Source organism: Castor canadensis, chromosome 9 (genome assembly GCF_047511655.1).
Source record: "Castor canadensis chromosome 9, mCasCan1.hap1v2, whole genome shotgun sequence".
Taxonomy (NCBI): domain Eukaryota; kingdom Metazoa; phylum Chordata; class Mammalia; order Rodentia; family Castoridae; genus Castor; species Castor canadensis.
In genome coordinates this window covers 31,095,715-31,117,661 of record NC_133394.1, presented here as the reverse complement: position 1 = coordinate 31,117,661, position 21,947 = coordinate 31,095,715, and the positions used below count along the sequence as shown (strand labels likewise).

Below are 21,947 nucleotides of genomic sequence, written 5' to 3'. Positions count from 1 at the left end.
CAAGACTTGCTTATAGGTCTGTTTTGGGGAAAGGCACAGAGCCAAATGATGTCTGGCACTTATGATACCCCAAATATAAATTTATTATCTATACCCATTTGAGGTTTTAAAAACAAAGCTCAGTTGTTGAATTTTGTGTGGATAAAAATCAGTGAAAAAGTAATCATTTAGTAATAAGCTGGGAGGGCAAATGCACATTTAAATCAAAGCACAGAATAAAGAAACTGACAATTATGCAACAAGCGTTTGATTTAGGTTTTTCTGTTATCTGTTTTTAATCTTTGTACATCTAGTATAGTTTGTTGGAAATATGAGCTACCAGATTTCTTTGATTCTATTTAGTAAAGATAAAAATTAGTGTAGTCAGTATAGCTTGCTTAAATATAATTTTTTAATAACTATAGCTGAAAGTTATAATGGATTTATGGGCTATGTGTGGTATTATGCATATCACGTATACTTTCCAATTTAATCATTGCATTCTTGAGAATTGGTTATTTGTATTTCCACTTATAGATGAAGCATATAAAACTTAGAGAAACTATGTGATTTATGTATGATAACAAAGCTAATAGGTAGCAATGCTGGAATTCCTAACAGGCTGTCTGATTCTGAAGCTTGGGTTTAATTCTTTTTGAGGTTGTCTCAATTTCAGTGAAAATTGACTTACCTTTCATTTTCAAAGATCATTATGACACTTAACCTGATTATTTTCCTGATATAAATAGCAGACAACTCTTTCCCCCTTATTTTAGTAGTAATTAGAATACCATGGGATTTAGAATTTTAAAGACTTTTTATGGTAAATAGAGTACACAGGGAACATTTTTGGTAGCTTTTCATGTTAACTTATGATGTAACAGACACATTTAATTTTGGTTTTGGAATCATTATTAGAACAGTTTTACTAATATTCTGAATTGGAAAAAGCAGAACTAACCAACATAAGATGTGCATTTTTGACCAGGCATGGTAGCTAAATCCTGTAATCCTAGTTATTTGAGAGGCAGAAATCAGGAGGATCATTGTTTGAGGCCAGCCTGGACAAAAAAAATTTGGAAGACTTCATCTCAATGAATAAAAGCTGGGCGTGGTAGTATATGCCTATCAACCTGGCTATGCTGAGAAGCACAAATAGGATTGCTGTCTAGGCTGACTTGGGCAGAAAGCAAGACCAATAATAAACCAATATGAACAGATTTGGTGAAGTGGTAGAGCACCTGCTTCACAAACACAAGACCCTGATTTCAACTCCCAAGTACCACCAGAAAAAAATGTTTTTATAGACATTTGAATATTTTAATATAATCTATTAGTATTATCAAATGCTTTTAAAGCAGAAAAAGTTGCTGTAAAAATTCTCTTTGCTTATATAAACACTTAGTACTCAACACTGAGAACTCTCAATTTCTATCTGCATTTTTTAAGGAAAAAGACATTACATTGTGAAAATGTTAACATCAAGAAAGATAAACAGCAAAATTATTGTTCATTTCTCCCAAGATTTTATGAAGTAATTGTATTGCAGGAGGAAAAAAGGGTAAGTTGAAAGTAGCTACTTCATCTGTTATCTAGATTTTAAGATTGAGTTAATTGTCCTAAAGTTAAAGTTCCCCTAGGTCTACTTTGCCTGATAGCTGTGTCACTCAATAAGTATTATAGGAGGAACTGTATTAACTATCTCTGTCAAGTGGTTGCCATTTATTTTTGAAACTTCTCGCCATGAGGAACTCTGTGCTTCTAAGTTTCATTGTTATAGTTGTAGACTACCCTTTTCTCTTAAAATGTCCTATTTTGAGCCTTTTCAAATTGATGTTCAAATGGCCAAAAAGCAGGTGAAGAAATGCTCAGCATCCCTGGCCATAAAGGAAATGCAAATCAAAACCACACTAAGATTCTACCTCACTCCTATTAGAATGGCCATCATCAAGAGCATAAACAACAACAAATGTTGGTGAGGATGTGGGGGAAAGGAACCCTCATACACTGTTCATGGCAATGTAAATTAGTACAGCCACTATGGAAATCAGTATTTTCAAAAAAACTGAAAATAGATCTGCCATATGACCCAGCAATACCACTTCTAGGGATATGCTGAAGGAATGTAAGTTAGCTTACATTAAAGGCACCTGCACACCCATGTTTATTGCAGCACTATTCACAATAGCTAAGCTATGGAAACAGCCAAGATGCCCCACTACTGATGAATGAAGAAAATGTGGTATTTATATACAATGGAATTTTAATCAGCCGTAAAGAAGAATGGAGTTTTGTTGTTTGCAGGTAAATAAATGGATGAAACTGGAGAACGTCATCTCAGGGGAAGTTAACCAGGCTCAGAAAGCTAAAGGCTACATGTTTTCTCTCAATACAAATGTAAGAAATATTATGTAAAACAGGTCATGCTAAAGGGAAGTCTAACAAGAGAGGGAGGTAAAAGAAGGAAGTTAAGAGAGTGAATATGGTTGATGTATTGTCTATGCAAGAATGAATATAGAATTTTTTTAAACCTGCTGAAATCACCATAAGAAGGGGACTAAGAAAGGAGAAAGATAGTGGGGATGAACCAATTCAGGTTATAATACATATATATGTGGAAATGTTACAATGAAACTTCCTGTATAGCTATCTTAAACAGCCAAAAATGCCTTTTTTTTCTTTCAAAAAGGGAAAACAGAAAGGTAAAACAGGTCCCGTCTCAGGGTTGGTACCAGTGGGAGGAGGAAGGATATAAGGAAAGGGTATACGAGGGGGAATATGGTGGAAATATGTACTCATGTACGAAGATGAAAATGAAGCGAAAGTGAGACCTGTTGAAACTATTCCAGGAATGGTGGGGAGGAAAAAGAAGAGTAATAGAGGGGGAGAATTCAGCTGTGATTTAAGAACTTTTGTAAATGTCACAGTGTAGCCCCAGTACAACAGTAATATGATAATAAAAAAGTGAAATCCCTAGGAAAAAGAAGAAAAAAAGCTTTCCTTGGGATTTATTATACTACACTTTGGGTATTTATTATTATTTACTTATATTCAGTTGATAAATAAAAATTGTATATATTTATTTGGAAAACATAAAATGTCTTTTTTTTTATATATATACTGGAGTTTGAAGTCAGAGCTTCACTCTTGTTAAGCAGGCACTCTGCTGCTTGAGCCATTCCTCCAGCCCCATTTTCTCTATTTTGAGATAGGAGCTCCCTTTTTGCTCAAGCCAGCCATGGACATGACCTTTCTATGTTGGCTTCCCACTGTGGCTGGGATGAGAGGTGTGTGTTACCAAAGCCAGCTTTTTTTTTTTTTTAAAGTATGGAGTTGAGTTTAAACTCAGAGCTTTGTGCTTGCTGGTGAGGAGCTCTACCATTTGAGCCATGCCTCCAGTGTTTTTTGCTTATTTTAATTATTTTTGGAACATACCTGGTCTGTTTTTTGTTTAAGTTGACTTTTTTTTTTCCTTTGAAGTACTGATAGTTGAACCTAGGGCCTTGTGCATACTAGGCAAGTACTCTACTGCTGAGCTATGCCCCAACCCTTAAGTTGACTTTGAATGGAAAACCTTAGATATTTAGAAATCTCCTACATTTTAGAAAGCCTTTTTAAAATTATTATTCATTTATTCACATGTGCATACATTGTGAATAAATGTACATGTGCAGGGTCATTTCTCCCACCTGCCCCCTTCCCCATCCTCCCCCGCCCCTTCCAGGCAGAACCTGTTCTACCCTTATCTCTAACTTTGTGGCAGAGAAGACATAAGCATAATAAGGAAGATAAAGCATTTTTGCTAGTTGAGGTAAGAATAGCTATACAGAGAGATTCCTAGCTAGAAAGCCTTCTTTCATAATGATTCCCTAGAGTAGAAAGAAGTTTATATTATATGACTTTGAAATTAATATCAGGTGTCTATACCATTGCATTATTTACTGTGCTATTGAGAATATTGTGGTATGGTTTTTTTGAAATTGTGGTATAGGTAATATAACAATGTGAAGAATTATAATTAGAATCTATGTGTTACTCTTCTTTGTTTTCTTGATAGTACTGCACTTAGTGCCTCATGCTTTCTTGATAAGTGTTTTACCACTTGAGTAATGCTCCTATCCTTTTTTGCTTTTAGTTATTTTTCACGTAGTAGCTTGTATTTTTGCCTGGGCTGTTCTTGAACCACAATCCTCTTATGTATCCCTCACTTGTAGCTGGGATTCAGGCATGTTCTTGGAGACAGGGTCTTGCTATCTTGTTTGCCCAGGTTGTCTTTGAACCACTATCCTCCTATCTCTGCCTCCCAAAGATCTGGGATTACTTGCAAGAGTCACCACACTGGGCCCTAAATGTCTTTTCCCAAACATTGACATCATTTTATACTTGATAGGGGCATAAGCTTTTAAACATAAAACATTGTTTTCTATATTTGTATAAAGATTTTGATCTCTTAACTTTTTACCATGTTTATTAGTATATATTGGTTGTACAGGGGGGTTTCATTTTGACTTACAATGTATTTACCTCTCCATAATTTTCTCTTAGCCTCACTTCTTAGAACAATTTCAGTGGTTTCATTGCTCTATTTTCATACACACATACAAAGTACATGGTCCATATTTTCCTTCCTTTACCCTCTCTGTTTACCCTCCACCCTATCATTGGTATCAGTCCCTGGGCAGAAGCTGTTTTACCTTCTTGTCCATTTTTTTAAGTTCTACTGATTATTCAGGGATATTCTGCCTTGATATTTCATACATGTGTATGTCATACTTTCATCAGATTAATCCCGTCTATTACTTTTTTTGTATCACCCTGCTCCCCTATTGTCCAATGGCTTTCAATGCATTTTGTTATAGTATTTTCATACACAGATGCAGTGTATTTCAATATTATTCTCTGTTATTCTCTTTTCCTCTCTTGCCTCCCTATAGTCCCTTCTGACAGATCTATTATCATGTTTTCTCTCTCTGTCTCTCTCTTTCCTTGTTTGTATATAAGAACATTTATGTATTTATCTGTACATTTATTTTTTAGGCCTAGTTTCTACATAGGACATTATGGTCAGCAAAAAAATAGAGGTTCTAGTTTCTCCACATTGTAGTAACACTTGCTATTGTCTGTCTTTCTGGTTGTAGCCATCCTAATGTATGCAAAATGGTATTTCATTGTGGTTTTCATTTGAATTTTCCTAAGAACTAATGATGTTGAGTATCTTTTCATGTATTTATTTTTCTTTGGAAAAATGTTTAGTCAGATCTTTGCCCATTTTAAATTTGAATTACTTGTCTTTATCATTATTGATTTGTAAGTATTCTATAGATTAGATTTGCTTTTATCTTAATTTATGGTTATTTGAATTAAATTTCTTATAAATAGAATCTAATATGTTTATCTTACATTCTCAAGTAAATCATAGTTCATAGAGTACATGAATATTGCATTATGTTTTGCTTTTTTAATACATACAGTGGAGTGCAGTACATATGTTTAATAATGCTTTTTGAATGGATTTATTGCAGGTATGAAATATAAGCAGTTTTTTATTAAAATTCGAGTTTAGAGAAAGAATTCTTAGGATTTCTCTTTCCTATTATTTATACTGTTGACTTAGAAATTTAGGTTTTCAATTAATAAAATGATTTAAAAGGCATGCTATCATGCCTTTGAATTTAAGCGTTTTCTGATTCCATAACAAAATTTAATAATATGAATATATTTTAATGAATAATTGTGGGCTTTTAAAATCACCACAACTAGCCTTGAGATCTATTTAATTCTGCTTAGTTTTCAGTGTTGTTTAACACATATTTTGAATATACATGATATTCTATCTATGGAGAGCCTCTGGTAAAAGCACAAATATTGACTTATATTCAACCTGAATATTTTCCTCAGGAGTAATATCTTTCTTTTGGCAATGAAAAATCATTTTATTAGCTTCCTTAATATTAATGAAGTCTTTAAAAAACTATTATACAAAAATATTTAACAATTTTTTCTTTCTTTTTTTTTTTTCTATTAAAGGTAGTTTTATTTGGCATTATTAAAGAACATTCATTTTACCACAACTTGCATCTCCATGGGGGAGAAAACAAAATCTCAACAGCACCCCTTATAAATAATGGAAACAGTAATATCATCAATACAGCTGAGTGCAAAAGGCTAAGCACTCTGAGTGTGACTTGGCCAAGCCTCGTGACTATGGAAGTTATTTTTTTTTTATTTTTATTTTTTTTCATTTTTCTTTTATTATTCATATGTGCATACAAGGCTTGGTTCATTTCTCCCCCCTGCCCCCACCCCCTCTCTTACCACCCACTCCGCCCCCTCCCGCTCCCCCCCCTCAATACCCAGCAGAAACTATTTTGCCCTTATCTCTAATTTTGTTGTAGAGAGAGTATAAGCAATAATAGGAAGGAACAAGGGGTTTTGCTGGTTGAGATAAGGATAGCTATACAGGGCATTGACTCACATTGATTTCCTGTGCGTGTGTGTTACCTTCTAGGTTAATTCTTTTTGATCTAACCTTTTCTCTAGTACCTGTTCCCCTTTTCCTATTGGCCTCAGTTGCTTTAAGGTATCTGCTTTAGTTTCTCTGCGTTAAGGGCAACAAATGCTAGCTAGTTTTTTAGGTGTCTTACCTATCCTCACCCCTCCCTTGTGTGCTCTCGCTTTCATCATGTGCTCATAGTCCAATCCCCTTGTTGTGTATGCCCTTGATCTAATGTCCACATATGAGGGAGAACATACGATTTTTGGTTTTTTGAGCCAGGCTAACCTCACTCAGAATGATGTTCTCCAATTCCATCCACTTACCAGCGAATGATAACATTTCGTTCTTCTTCATGGCTGCATAAAATTCCATTGTGTATAGATACCACATTTTCTTAATCCATTCGTCAGTGCTGGGGCATCTTGGCTGTTTCCATAACTTGGCTATTGTGAATAGTGCCGCAATAAACATGGATGTGCAGGTGCCTCTGGAGTAACAGTCTTTTGGGTATATCCCCAAGAGTGGTATTGCTGAATCAAATGGTAGATCGATGTCTAGCTTTTTAAGTAGCCTCCAAATTTTTTTCCAGAGTGGTTGTATTAGTCTACATTCCCACCAACAGTGTATGAGGGTTCCTTTTTCCCCGCATCCTTGCCAACACCTGTTGTTGGTCATGTTGCTGATGATGGCTATTCTAACAGGGGTGAGGTGGAATCTTAGTGTGGTTTTAATTTGCATTTCTCTATGCTATCTCTTAGTTGCTGTGCTGCTGGGGTTTCATTGAGAAAGTTCTTACCTATACCTACTAACTCAGAGTATTTCCTACTCTTTCTTGTATCAACTTAAGAGTTTGGGGTCTGATATTAAGATCCTTGATCCATTTTGAGTTAATCTTGGTATAGGGTGATATACATGGATCTAGTTTCAGTTTTTTGCAGACTGCTAACCAGTTTTCCCAGCAGTTTTTGTTGAAGAGGCTATTTCTCCATCGTATATTTTTAGCTCCTTTGTCAAAGATAAGTTGCTTATAGTTGTGTGGCTTCATATCTGTGTCTTCTATTCTGTTCCACTGGTCTTCATGTCTGTTTTTGTGCCAGTACCATGCTGTTTTTATTGTTATTGCTTTGTAATATAGTTTGAAGTCAGGTATTGTGATACCTCCTGCATTGTTCTTTTGACTGAGTATTGCCTTGGCTATTCGTGGCCTCTTGTGTTTCCATATAAATTTAACAGTAGATTTTTCAATCTCTTTAATGAATGTCATTGGAATTTTGATGGGAATTGCATTAAACATGTAGATTACTTTGGGGAGTATCGACATTTTTACTATGTTGATTCTACCAATCCATGAGCATGGGAGATCTCTCCACTTTCTATAGTCTTCCTCAATCTCTTTCTTCAGAAGTGTATAGTTTTCCTTGTAGAGGTCTTTCACATCTTTTGTTAGGTTTACACCTAGGTATTTGATTTTGTTTGAGGCTATTGTAAATGGAATTGTTTTCATACATTCTTTTTCCGTTTGCTCATTGTTAGTGTATAGAAATGCTAATGATTTTTCTATGTTGATTTTATATCCTGCTACCTTGCTATAGCTATTGATGATGTCTAGAAGCTTCTGAGTAGAGTTTTTTGGGTCTTTAAGGTATAGGATCATGTCGTCTGCAAATAGGGATATTTTGACAGTTTCTTTACCTATTTGTATTCCTTTTATTCCTTCTTCTTGCCTAATTGCTCTGGCTAGGAATTCCAGTACTATGTTGAATAGGAGTGGAGATAGTGGGCATCGTTGTCTGGTTCCTGATTTTAGAGGGAATGGTTTTAATTTTTCTCTGTTAAGTATAATGCTGGCTGTAGGTTTGTCAGATATAGCTTTTATAATGTTGAGGAACTTTCCTTCTATTCCTAGTTTTCTTAGAGCTTTTATCATGAAATGATGTTGGATCTTATCAAAGGCTTTTTCTGCATCTATTGAGATGATCAAGTGGTTTTTGTCTTTGCTTCTGTTAATGTGGTTTATTACGTTTATTGATTTTCATATGTTGAACCACCCCTGCATCCCTGGGATGAAGCCTACCTGGTCGTGGTGAATAATCTTTTGATGTGTTGCTGAATTCGGTTTGCCATTATTTTGTTGAGGATTTTTGCATCAATGTTCATTAAGGAGATTGGCCTATAGTTCTCCTTTTTGTAGGTGTCTTTGCCTGGTTTTGGGATAAGTGTAATACTGGCTTCATAAAATGTGTTTGGCAGTTTTCCTTCCCTTTCTATTTCATGGAACAGTTTAAGGAGGGTTGGTATCAGTTCTTCTTTAAAGGTCTGATAGAATTCAGCAGAGAATCCATCAGGTCCTGGACTTTTGTTTTTGGGAAGACTCTTGATTGCTGCTTCAATTTCATTTTGTGTTATAGATCTATTCAGGTGATTAATTTCCTCTTGGTTCAGTTTTGGATGATCATATGTATCTAGAAATCTGTCCATTTCTTTAAGATTTTCAAATTTATTTGAATATAGGTTCTCAAAGTAGTCTCTGATGATTTCCTGGACTTCCATGGTGTTTGTTGTTATCTCCCCTTTTGCATTCCTAATTCTACTAATTTGGGTTTTTTCTCTCCTCATTTTAGTCAGGTTTGCCAGGGGTCTATCGATCTTGTTTATTTTTTCAAAAAACCAACTTTTTGTTTCATTAATTCTTTGTATGGTTTTTTTAGTTTCTATTTCATTGATTTCAGCTCTTATTTTTATTATTTCTCTCCTTCTATTTGTTTTGGGATTTGCTTGTTCTTGTTTTTCTAGGAGTTTGAGATGTATCATTAGGTCACTGATTTGGGATCTTTCAATCTTTTTAATATATGCACTCATGGCTATAAACTTTCCTCTCAAGACTGCCATAGCTGTGTCCCATAGGTTCTGGTAGGTTGTGTTTTCATTTTCATTGACTTCCAGGAACTTTTTAATTTCCTCTTTTATTGCATCGATGATCCATTCTTCATTAAGTAATGAGTTATTTAGTTTCCAGCTGTTTGCATGTTTTTTGTCTTTACTTTTGTTGTTGAGTTCTACTTTTACTGCATTGTGTTCAGATAGTATGCACGGTATTATTTCTATTTTCTTATATTTGCTGAGGCTTGCTTTGTGCCCTAGGATATGGTCTATTTTGGAGAAGGTTTCATGGGCTGCTGAGAAGAATGTATATTGTGTAGAGGTTGGATGAAATGTTCTGTAGACATCTACTAGGTCCACTTGATCTATTGCATATTTTAGATCTTGGATTTCTTTATTGAGTTTTTGCTTGGATGACCTATCTATTGATGATAATGGGGTGTTAAAGTCTCCCACAATAACTGTGTTGGCGTTTATATATGCGTTTAGGTCTTTCAGGGTATGTTTGATGAAATTGGGTGCGTTGACATTGGGTGCATACAGATTGATGATTATTATTTCCTTTTGGTCTATTTCCCCTTTTATTAGTATGGAATGTCCTTCTTTATCTCGTTTGATCAATATAGGTTTGAAGTCTACTTTGTCAGAGATAAGTATTGCTACTCCTGCTTGTTTTCGGGGGCCATTGGCTTGGTAAATCTTCTTCCAGCATTTCATCCTAAGCATATGCTTATTTCTGTTGGTGAGATGAGTCTCCTGTAAGCAACAAATTGTTGGATCTTCTTTTTTAATCCATTTTGTCAAACGGTGTTTTTTGATGGGTGAATTAAGTCCATTAACATTAAGCGTTAGTACTGATAGGTATTTGGTGATTCCTGCCATTTAGTTATCTTAGTTGTTTGAAGGTTTGATTGTGTGTACCTAACTTGATGTTACTCTCTACTGTCTTGCTTTTTCTTATCCTGTGGTTTGGTGCTGCCTGCCTTTTCATGGTTAAGTTGGGTGTCACTTTCTGTGTGCAGAATCCCTTGCAGAATCTTTTGTAATGGTGGCTTTGTGGTCACATATTGTTTTAGTTTCTGCTTATCATGGAAGACTTTTATTGCTCCATCTATTCTGAATGATAGCTTTGCTGGGTAGAGTATCCTGGGGTTGAAGTTATTTTCATTCAGTGCCCGGAAGATCTCACCCCACGCTCTTCTTGCTTTTAGTGTTTCTGTTGAGAAGTCTGCTGTGATTTTGATGGGTTTACCTTTGTATGTTACTTGTTTTTTCTCTCTTACAGCCTTCAATATTCTTTCCTTAGTTTCTGAACTTGTTGTTTTAATGATGATATGTCGTGGAGTAGTTCTGTTTTGATCTGGTCTCTTTGGTGTCCTGGGGGCCTCTTGCATTTGTATGGGAATATCTTTCTCTAGATTTGGGAAATTTTCCATTATTATTTTGTTGAATATATTACGCATTCCCTTCGCTTGCACCTCTTCTCCTTTTTCGATGCCCATGATTCTCAAGTTTGGTCTTTTGATGGAGTCAGTGAGTTCTTGCATTTTCTTTTCACAGGTCTTGAGTTGTTTAATTAATAGTTCTTCAGTTTTTCCTTTAATTACCATTTCATCTTCAAGTTCTGAGATTCTGTCTTCTGTTTGTTCTATTCTGCTGAATTGGCCTTCCATTTTGTTTTGCAGTTCTGTTTCGTTCTTTTTTCTGAGGTTTTCCATATCCTGGCAGTTTTCTTCTTTATTGTTGTCTATTTTTGTCCTGAGTTCATTTATCCATTTATTCATTGTGTTCTGTCTTTCACTTTTGTGTTTATACAGTGCTTCTATGGTTTCCTTTATTTCTTCTTTTGCTTTTTCAAATTCTCTATTTTTATTGTCTTGGAATTTCTTGAGTGTCTCCTGTACATTTTGGTTGACCCTATCCAGTATCATCTCTATAAAATTCTCATTGAGTACTTGTAGTATGTCTTCTTTTAAATTATTCTTGTGGGCTTCATTGGGTCCTTTGGCATAGTTTATCTTCATTTTGTTGGAGTCTGGATCTGAGTTTCTGTTCTGTTCATTCCCCTCTGGTTCCTGTACTAATTTTTTGCTGTGGGGAAACTGGTTTCCCTGTTTTTTCTGTCTTCCCGTCATTGTCCTTGGTGTTGTTACTGTCCCTGTACTGTGTGTAATTAAGTGTTTTCTAGCTTGTAATAATAACAATGGTATTATTGAGACTGGAAGAGTGAGCTGAGATGGAAAGCAAGAAGTTAAAGAAAAGGGGAAAACAAATATACAGACAAGAGGGAGAAAGCAGAACAAGGTATCAGAGAAGAGAGTTTCAAAGGTAAAGCAGGGAGTGTTAGTGTACTAATCGACAGTAAGCTGAAGAGACATTAGAGAGACAGAGAGAGGATTGAAAATCAAAGATAAAAAAATAAAAAATAAGTAAATGAAAGTAATATTTATATATAGAAATGAATTAAAATAAGATGGAAAATAGAAAATTAAAAAAAAAACAAAAAATCAAAAAACTTCCAAGTTTATATGCAATGCAGTTTCAGTCTTAATAATTTGGGTGTCTGTCTCAATCTCCAGTCCTGGAGTTGGTGCCTCAGATGTTGTTCTGTAGTTGTCTCATCAAAGGGGATGCATAAAGTAGAACAAAACTACACACACACACACACACACACACACACACAAAAAGCCCCACCAAGTGTCCCAAGTTCAAATGCAATACAGTTTCAGTAAGTTTTTTGGCTTGCAGGTGTAATTCGGTTGTTCTCTCATCAAAGGTAGGGAGAAAAAGAAAAAAAAGCATCTGGAGGCAGTTCTGAGAGTGGTATCTGCAACTGTGGCTTGCCTGCCTGCTGCTCTCAGCCTGTAGCTGGCGGTGTTATTTATGCGGATCTGTGGGGTGAGCTAGCACTCACCTGGTCCCACAGGCTTTGTTTGCTCAGAGTTCTCCTGTGCGGGAGCCTCTGCTACAGGCTTTCCCCTTTCCAAGCACTGGGAAAGGTGACACTGCCCCTGCGTTGTCAGGCCTGCGTGTTTATTTACAGTTCATGTGGGAGGTGGGTCTTCCCCCCTCTCCTCTGAAGTTCTCCTCCCACTGCCACTTTCAGAAGCTTTCCTCCTCCTGCTTACTGGGCGGTGCTGCTGCTCCTGCCGGCCTCCATGTTTGTTTACAGTTCACGTGGGAAGTGGGTCTTTCCTCCTCCACTCTCACAAGCTTCCCCGCTCCCGCCAGAGCCTCTCCAGCCCGCCTGGCTTGTTTATTTGCAGTCCCAGGAAGGATTCCCTTCCCCCAATCTTCAGCGCTCTGGGTGCCCCACCCTCTCTCCAGCATGTCTTAACTGTTCTTATTGCTTAGTACTCAGTTTCTCTTTTTTTCCCTGGTGGAGGTCAGTCTGTCCAGGGGGCTATGCTGCTCTGGCCCAGGCTTGTCTGTGGGGGTACCATGGTACCGCGAAGCTCACCTGGTCCATGTCTTCCCAAGCCGTATGGGCGCCGGCCACTGGCGTCCTCGGGGGCCCTCCTCGTTTCTCCGTTAACGTGAAGTGGAGATTCTCTGCACCGGATGGAGATGTGGAGGGGTCAAAGTTATGCCTTTTCTCGGTGATTATGCCTCCAAAGTGTGTCTCCAGCGTCTCTCCAAGATTTCACTATAGGAGGGTCGCTTTCTGCTTCCTACCTCTAGCCGCCATCTTGGAATTCTTGGAAGTTATTTTTAAACAGTTATTTGTACCATTACGATTTCCCTTTTGCAGATCACAAACCTCCCGGCTTCTTTTCGGCAGCCATTTCCCCTCCGCGCGCCGTATCCTCCTCCTCCTCGCGACCGGGACCCCGAGCGCACGCCTTGTGCTGCTGCTTAACAATTTTTTCTATTGAAGATTTTTGATTTGGTAATACAACATGTGAAGTTTTATAAACTTTGTATCACTCCAAGAAACAGTAAAATTTCACTAGGTGGCGCCAATACTTTGCATCTTTACTGACAGCACTTCATTCATGTATTTGTTACAACAGATGTTTAAAAATTGCATTACAAGAAATGAAAATTTGTCTTGTAGTTTACTTGGGCAGATATAAATTAGACAATTTAGTTCTTTTGGAAGTACTGCCCAATGGAAACGGCCAGATCTATGTATTTTGAAATTTTATTTAAATTTTAATTGCAAACTAAGTTATTTTTATTCATTTATCAATATAAATTCAACAAATTCATTAGAATATGAAAAGTTACATTTTAAGATATCATTCATAAACTAGGGTTTTCTCTGGATTGTGATAAGATTGCCTAAAAATAATTTACTAATATTAAGTAGGTAGATCTTAAGTAGAAAGTTGTGGTTTCAAATAATTGAAGTTATACTTAAAAAAGCATACCTATAAGGACATAAAAGGCAGGAAAATGTAGCCTTTTTTGATGGTTTTTGTTTTACCTTGTGGGAAGATTGTTTTATTATTTTTGTTGCAAAATTTTACCTCTTTCACTTCTTATTGCTAGTCTTCAATACTTATTAAATTACATGATTGCTTGGCTTTATATCAGGCAGTGGACAAATTATTGTGGTTAGTAATATATGGTGATGGCTTTGAAAGAGCTTGACTTTGAGGATAAAAAAATTTATGAAGCCTTGCACACAATTAAGTATATTTCTCTCTCAAACACAAATTACTTATCATGTTAAGTTACTGTGTCAAGAAGTCTGAGAACTTACTTTTCTCATTTTCTAAGAAAACTTTTCTAATTTTTAAGTTATGGATTAATGGAGGAGATAAAAGAGATGAAAGGTTTCAAGTGAGATGGGCAGAAAGGGCTGAATCATTAAAAAGTAAATGGACAAAATTAGGTACAAGGGTGAAGAAGTAGAAAAATATTTAGTTATCGCATAAGTGATGATTCAATATTCTCTGAGAGAGTACCTGATGGTGTCAAATCTAATTGTAAGATAGTTTGTACAATCATCTGTGAATTTATTATTTTTTTGTTGCTAATGGAGTTTGAACTCAAGGCCTTGTACTTGCTAGAATCAGGACCTTGTCTCATACTCCTAGTCTTTTTTGCTTTAGTTATTTTTTAGATATAGTCTCCTGTTTTTGCCAGGGCTGACCTCAGACTTGTCCAATACTCCCAGTTCTTTTTGCTTTAGTTATTTTTCAGATAGGGATTACTGATTTTTTCCAGGGCTGGCCTCAGACTGCAGTCCTCTTACCTGTGCCTCCCTAGGTATGTGCCACCACATCTGGTTTATTCTTTGATAGGGTCTCACTAACTTTTCCCTAGCTTTTCTTGAACCTATCTCTGTGTCCTAAGTAGCTGGAATTATCTAGCCCAGCCTACATCAGTGAATTTTGCATGCAGAAGTCAGACTTATTCATGATACAATGTTAAGAACTATATAAAATAAATAAATAAAGCCTTCTTAGAATTATTCTTGGTTTAGTGGTGAAGAGTTCATGTTTTAGAATCATATTGTATTAAATTTCTTGTTCTGTCATATACTAGCTGTGTGACATTGGGTGTTATTTTTTGCCATTCTGTGTCTCATTGTTCTTCCTTCTAAACCTCTAAAATATGAGTAATAATATCCACAAAAAGGTTGTGGGAATTCATTGAGATTTGAATACCTGCTTAACACAGTGTGTGACACTTATTACTATTCAGTAAATGATATTATTATTATAATTTTTATAGTACTGAGGTTTGAACTCTGGGGTTTACACTTGCTAGGCAGGTATTCTACTGCTTTAGTCACACCTCCAGCCCAAATGTTATTATTATTTCTCATATAATGAACAGTTGATTGAACACTTACTACGTGTTGTGGATAGAAGGATGATGAATAGGACAAAGTTTCTTGAACCAAGGAAACCATTCACATTGTTTGATGGAAGATATAAGCATATAAATAATTATTTAATGAAATCCAAATAAACTGCAGTGGGACTTCAAAGGAAAACCACACTGATCCTGCTGTGGGATGACAGAACTCAACAAAGAATTCCAAAGTATGCTTGAGTTGTATTTTGAAGAAAGAGTGGGCGTTTTTCAGATAAGTGGAACATTCCAGGCAATGAAGTTGTATAAAGCCATGAAGGTGTGAGAAAGCAGTTTTTAGTTTTATTTGCAGGTAATGATGGACCAACAAATATTTTAGCAGGTAACTCATGAACAGATTTGTAATTTCAGAAAGATAGGATGGTCAGCTGTGAGTCAAATGGATGGCAACTGGGAACATGGGGGAGAGAGAAATCAGGAGGTGAGGCCTAGTGGTTCACATAGTGAATACCTGTATCAACATTTCATAAATGGAAAATGAAGGGAAAGAGACATACAGTTCTAGCATTGATCTGTGTAGGGATTAATTTTATGTGGGAAAATGGGTGAGAAGGAATTATTAGTGGTTGGCCCCTAGATTTATCACTTAGAATACCTCGTTTGAAGAGTTGGAGAGAACATAGAAAGCTTGCTGCATTGTGTGTGTCTGTGTGTGTGTGTGTGTGTGTGTGTATGTGTGTACTACTGGGGGAATCAGATGATTTTTAAGCATCTATTTGTTATATAGTCAGAAATGTGAGGAAGGCAGTCAGGAATTTGAAAAAAATCTGGAAAAGAGATTTAGGAATCAGCCTTTGTATCAAACTATATAATCCTTAGGGAGTGAGGATTGGTCTGGGATACTGGCAATGTTTAATGGTAGGAGGAGGAAAGAGAAACTAAGAAAGAAGGATAACAATGACAGGATTAGAATGAGACAGGCATGATCTCTAAGAAGCCAGAGGAGGTTTGAATTTCAAAAAAGTTGTCACCATCTATTACATACTTTGGGTAGTTTAATAAGGATGAGAACTAATATACAATAAACTTTACAGAAATTTGAGACCATTGGTTAAAAAGTCAGCAAAGCACTTTTGATGGTCTGGGTTGAAGATAGCAGATGGTAGTGGATTAAAGAAAGTATGGAAGGCAAAGCAGAGAATCCTAGGAATACTGTCAGAAATACTTTTCAGGGTGTTTGTCTGGAATGGAAGTTAGAGAATAAGCTCTTCAATGGCTACTTTTTCTCTAGAAGAGGGACTTAATAGTCTTTGCCAATATAATTCTCTGCATGTGTTATTTACCTTATGATATTTTAGGATTAGTGGCAAAATAAAACCTAGATTATTGATTTAAAGTAACCTGATAATATTTCTGTCCAAGAAGCATTAATTGAAGCAAGTGTTATATGTTCAGTATTACACTAGTTGCCTTAGGGCTTCAGACGTGCTTTCCTTGTTTTATTAAAAAAACCCTGGGTTTTATTTGCTGTCTAATTTGAAACACAAATCACATGCAGGAAACAATTAGGGAGACTATACATGATGTCCCTCCTAATGTTTACCAAATGAGTGAATGACATAAATCTGTTTTTTTTTCATTTTTCTTTTATTATTCATATGTGCATACAAGGCTTGGTTCATTTCTCCCCCCTGCCCCCATCCCCTCCCTTACCACCCACCCCACCCCCTCCCGCTCCCCCCCTCAATACCCAGCAGAAACTATTTTGCCCTTATTTCTAATTTTGTTGTAGAGAGAGTATAAGCAATAATAGGAAGGAACAAGGGTTTTTGCTGGTTGAGATAAGGATAGCTATACAGGGCATTGACTCACATTGATTTCCTGTGCGTGGGTATTACCTTCTAGGTTAATTCTTTTTGATCTAACCTTTTCTCTAGTACCTGTTCCCCTTTTCCTATTGGCTCAGTTGCTTTAAGGTATCTGCTTTAGTTTCTCTGCGTTAAGGGCAACAAATGCTAGCTAGTTTTTTTGGTGTCTTACCTATCCTCACCCCTCCCTTGTGTGCTCTCGCTTTTATCATGTGCTCATAGTCCAATCCCCTTGTTGTGTTTGCCCTTGATCTAATGTCCACGTATGAGGGAGAACATACGATTTTTGGTTTTTTGAGCCAGGCTAACCTCACTCAGAATGATGTTCTCCAATTCCATCCATTTACCAGCGAATGATAACATTTCATTCTTCTTCATGGCTGCATAGAATTCCATTGTGTATAGATACCACATTTTCTTAATCCATTCGTCAGTGCTGGGGCATCTTGGCTGTTTCCATAACTTGGCTATTGTGAATAGTGCCGCAATAAACATGGATGTGCAGGTGCCTCTGGAGTAACAGTCTTTTGGGTATATCCCCAAGAGTGGTATTGCTGGATCAAATGGTAGATCAATGTCTAGCTTTTTAAGTAGCCTCCAAATTTTTTTCCAGAGTGGTTGTACTAGTCTACATTCCCACCAACAGTGTAAGAGGATTCCTTTTCCCCTGCATCCTCACCAACACCTGTTGTTGGTGGTGTTGTTGATGATGGCTATTCTAACAGGGGTGAGGTGGAATCTTAGTGTGGTTTTAATTTGCATTTCCTTTATTGCTAGAGATGGTGAGCATTTTTTCATGTGTTTTCTGGCCATTTGAATTTCTTCTTTTGAGAAAGTTCTGTTTAGTTCACGTGCCCATTTCTTTATTGGTTCATTAGTTTTGGGAGAATTTAGTTTTTTAAGTTCCCTGTATATTCTGGTTATCAGTCCTTTGTCTGATATATAGTTGGCAAATATTTTCTCCCACTCTGTGGGTGTTCTCTTCAGTTTAGAGACCATTTCTTTTGATGAAAAGAAGCTTTTTAGTTTTATGAGGTCCCATTTCTCTATGCTATCTCTTAGTTGCTGTGCTGCTGGGGTTTCATTGAGAAAGTTCTTATCTATACCTACTAACTCCAGAGTATTTCCTACTCTTTCTTGTATCAACTTAAGAGTTTGGGGTCTGATATTAAGATCCTTGATCCATTTTGAGTTAATCTTGGTGTAGGGTGATATACATGGATCTAGTTTCAGTTTTTTGCAGACTGCTAACCAGTTTTCCCAGCAGTTTGTGTTGAAGAGGCTGGTATTTCTCCATTGTATATTTTTAGCTCCTTTGTCAAAGATAAGCTGCTTATAGTTGTGTGGCTTCATATCTGGGTCCTCTATTCTGTTCCACTGGTCTTCATGTCTGTTTTTGTGCCAGTACCATGCTGTTTTTATTGTTATTGCTTTGTAATATAGTTTGAAGTCAGGTATTGTGATACCTCCTGCATTGTTCTTTTGACTGAGTATTGCCTTGGCTATTCGTGGCCTCTTGTGTTTCCATATAAATTTAACAGTAGATTTTTCAATCTCTTTAGTGAATGTCATTGGAATTTTGATGGGAATTGCATTAAACATGTAGATTACTTTTGGGAGTATAGACATTTTTACTATGTTGATTCTACCAATCCATGAGCATGGGAGATCTCTCCACTTTCTATAGTCTTCCTCAATCTCTTTCTTCAGAAGTGTATAGTTTTCCTTGTAGAGGTCTTTCACATCTTTTGTTAGGTTTACACCTAGGTATTTGATTTTGTTTGAGGCTATTGTAAATGGAATTGTTTTCATACATTCTTTTTCCGTTTGCTCATTGTTAGTGTATAGAAATGCTAATAATTTTACTATGTTGATTTTATATCCTGCTACCTTGCTATAGCTATTGATGATGTCTAGAAGCTTCTGAGTAGAGTTTTTTTGGGTCTTTAAGGTATAGGATCATGTCGTCTGCAAATAGGGATATTTTGACAGTTTCTTTATCTATTTGTATTCCTTTTATTCCTTCTTCTTGCCTAATTGCTCTGGCTAGGAATTCCAGTACTATGTTGAATAGGAGTGGAGATAGTGGGCATCGTTGTCTGGTTCCTGATTTTAGAGGGAATGGTTTCAGTTTTTCTCCATTAAGTATAATGCTGGCTGTAGGTCTGTCATATATAGCTTTTATAATGTTGAGGTACTTTCCTTCTATTCCTAGTTTTCTTAGAGCTTTTATCATGAAATGGTGTTGGATCTTATCAAAGGCTTTTTCTGCATCTATTGAGATGATCAAGTGGTTTTTGTCTTTGCTTCTGTTAATGTGGTTTATTACGTTTATTGATTTTCATATGTTGAACCACCCCTGCATCCCTGGGATTTAGCCTACTTGGTCATGGTGAATAATCTTTTTGATGTGTTGCTGATTTCGGTTTGCCATTATTTTGTTGAGGATTTTTGCATCAATGTTCATTAAGGAGATTGACCTATAGTTCTCCTTTTTGGAGGTGTCTTTGCCTGGTTTTGGGATAAGTGTAACACTGGCTTCATAAAATGTGTTTGGCAGTTTTCCTTCCCTTTCTATTTCGTGGAACAGTTTAAGGAGGGTTGGTATCAGTTCTTCTTTAAAGGTCTGATAGAATTCAGCAGAGAATCCATCAGGTCCTGGACTTTTCTTTTTGGGGAGACTCTTGATTGCTGCTTCAATTTCATTTTGTGTTATAGATCTATTCAGGTGATTAATTTCCTCTTGGTTCAGTTTCGGATGATCATATGTACCTAGAAATCTGTCCATTTCTTTTAGATTTTCAAATTTATTTGAATATAGGTTCTCAAAGTAGTCTCTGATGATTTCCTGGACTTCCATGGTGTTTGTTGTTATCTCCCCTTTTGCATTCCTAATTCTACTAATTTGGGTTTTTTCTCTCCTCATTTTAGTCAGGTTTGCCAGGGGTCTATCAGTCTTGTTTATTTTTTCAAAGAACCAACTTTTTGTTTCATTAATTCTTTGTATGTTTTTTTTAGTTTCTATTTCATTGATTTCAGCTCTTATTTTTATTATTTCTCTCCTTCTATTTGTTTTGGGATTTGCTTGTTCTTGTTTTTCTAGGAGTTTGAGAGGTATCATTAGGTCATTGATTTGGGATCTTTCAGTCTTTTTAATATATGCACTCATGGCTATAAACTTTCCTCTCAAGACTGCCTTAGCTGTGTCCCATAGGTTCCGGTAGGTTGTGTTTTCATTTTCATTGACTTCCAGGAACTTTTTAATTTCCTCTTTTATTGCATCGATGATCCATTCTTCATTAAGTAATGAGTTATTTAGTTTCCAGCTGTTTGCATGTTTTTTGTCTTTACTTTTGTTGTTGAGTTCTACTTTTACTGCATTGTGTTCAGATAGTATGCACGGTATTATTTCTATTTTCTTATATTTGCTGAGGCTTGCTTTGTGCCCTAGGATATGGTCTATTTTGGAGAAGGTTCCATGGGCTGCTGAGAAGAATGTATATTGTGTAGAGGTTGGATGAAATGTTCTGTAGACATCTACTAGGTCCATTTGATCTATTGCATATTTTAGATCTTGGATTTCTTTATTGAGTTTTTGCTTGGATGACCTATCTATTGATGATAATGGGGTGTTAAAGTCTCCCACAATAACTGTTTTGGCGTTTATATATGCGTTTAGGTCTTTCAGGGTATGTTTGATGAAATTGGGTGCATTGACATTGGGTGCATACAGATTGATGATTATTATTTCCATTTTGTCTATTTCCCCTTTTGTTAGTATGGAATGTCCTTCTTTATCTCGTTTGATCAATGTAGGTTTGAAGTCTACTTTGTCAGAGATAAGTATTGCTATTCCTGCCTGTTTTCAGGGGCCATTGGCTTGGTAAATCTTCTTCCAGCCTTTCATCCTAAGCATATGCTTATTTCTGTCGGTGAGATGGGTCTCCTGTAAGCAACAAATTGTTGGATCTTCTTTTTTAATCCATTTTGTCAAACGGTGTGTTTTGATGGGTGAATTAAGTCCGTTAACATTAAGCATTAGTACTGATAGGTATGTGGTGATTCCTGCCATTTAGTTATCTTAGTTGTTTGAAGGTTTGATTGTGTGTACCTAGCTTGATGTTACTCTCTACTGTCTTGCTTTTTCTTATCCTGTGGTTTGGTGCTGCCTGCCTTTTCATGGTTAAGTTGGGTGTCACTTTCTGTGTGCAGGATCCCTTGCAGAATCTTTTGTAATGGTGGCTTTGTGGTCACAGGTTGTTTTAGTTTCTGCTTATCATGGAAGACTTTTATTGCTCCATCTATTTTGAATGATAGCTTTGCTGGGTAGGGTATCCTGGGGTTGAAGTTATTTTCATTCAGTGCCCGGAAGATCTCACCCCATGCTCTTCTTGCTTTTAGTGTTTCTGTTGAGAAGTCTGCTGTGATTTTGATTGGTTTACCTTTGTATGTTATTTGTTTTTTCTCTCTTACAGCCTTCAATATTCTTTCCTTAGTTTCTGAACTTGTTGTTTTAATGATGATATGTCGTGGAGTAGTTCTATTTTGATCTGGTGTGTTTGGTGTCCTGGAGGCCTCTTGCATCTGTATGGGAATATCTTTCTCTAGATTTGGGAAATTTTCCATTATTATTTTGTTGAATATATTACGCATTCCCTTCGCTTGCACCTCTTCTCCTTTTTCGATGCCCATGATTCTCAAGTTTGGTCTTTTGATGGAGTCAGTGAGTTCTTGCATTTTCTTTTCACAGGTCTTGAGTTGTTTAATTAATAGTTCTTCAGTTTTTCCTTTAATTACCATTTCATCTTCAAGTTCTGAGATTCTGTCTTCTGTTTGATGTATTCTGCTGGATTGGCCTTCCATTTTGTTTTGCAGTTCTGTTTCGTTCTTTTTTCTGAGGTTTTCCATATCCTGGAAGTTTTCTTCTTTAATGTTGTCTATTTTTGTCCTGAATT

The 21,947-nt window shown here is 36.4% G+C and overlaps 1 protein-coding gene across 1 annotated transcript in view; it reads left to right on the top strand.

Annotated features, from left to right (window-relative positions):
• Positions 1 to 21,947, top strand: part of Stpg2 (sperm tail PG-rich repeat containing 2) — a 574,528-nt gene that overhangs the window by 22,272 nt on the left and 530,309 nt on the right. The window contains exon 5 of the mRNA XM_074041065.1: positions 1,429 to 1,540. Within this exon, the coding sequence (XP_073897166.1) occupies positions 1,429 to 1,540 (112 nt within the window). The remainder of the gene's footprint in view (positions 1 to 1,428; positions 1,541 to 21,947) is intronic.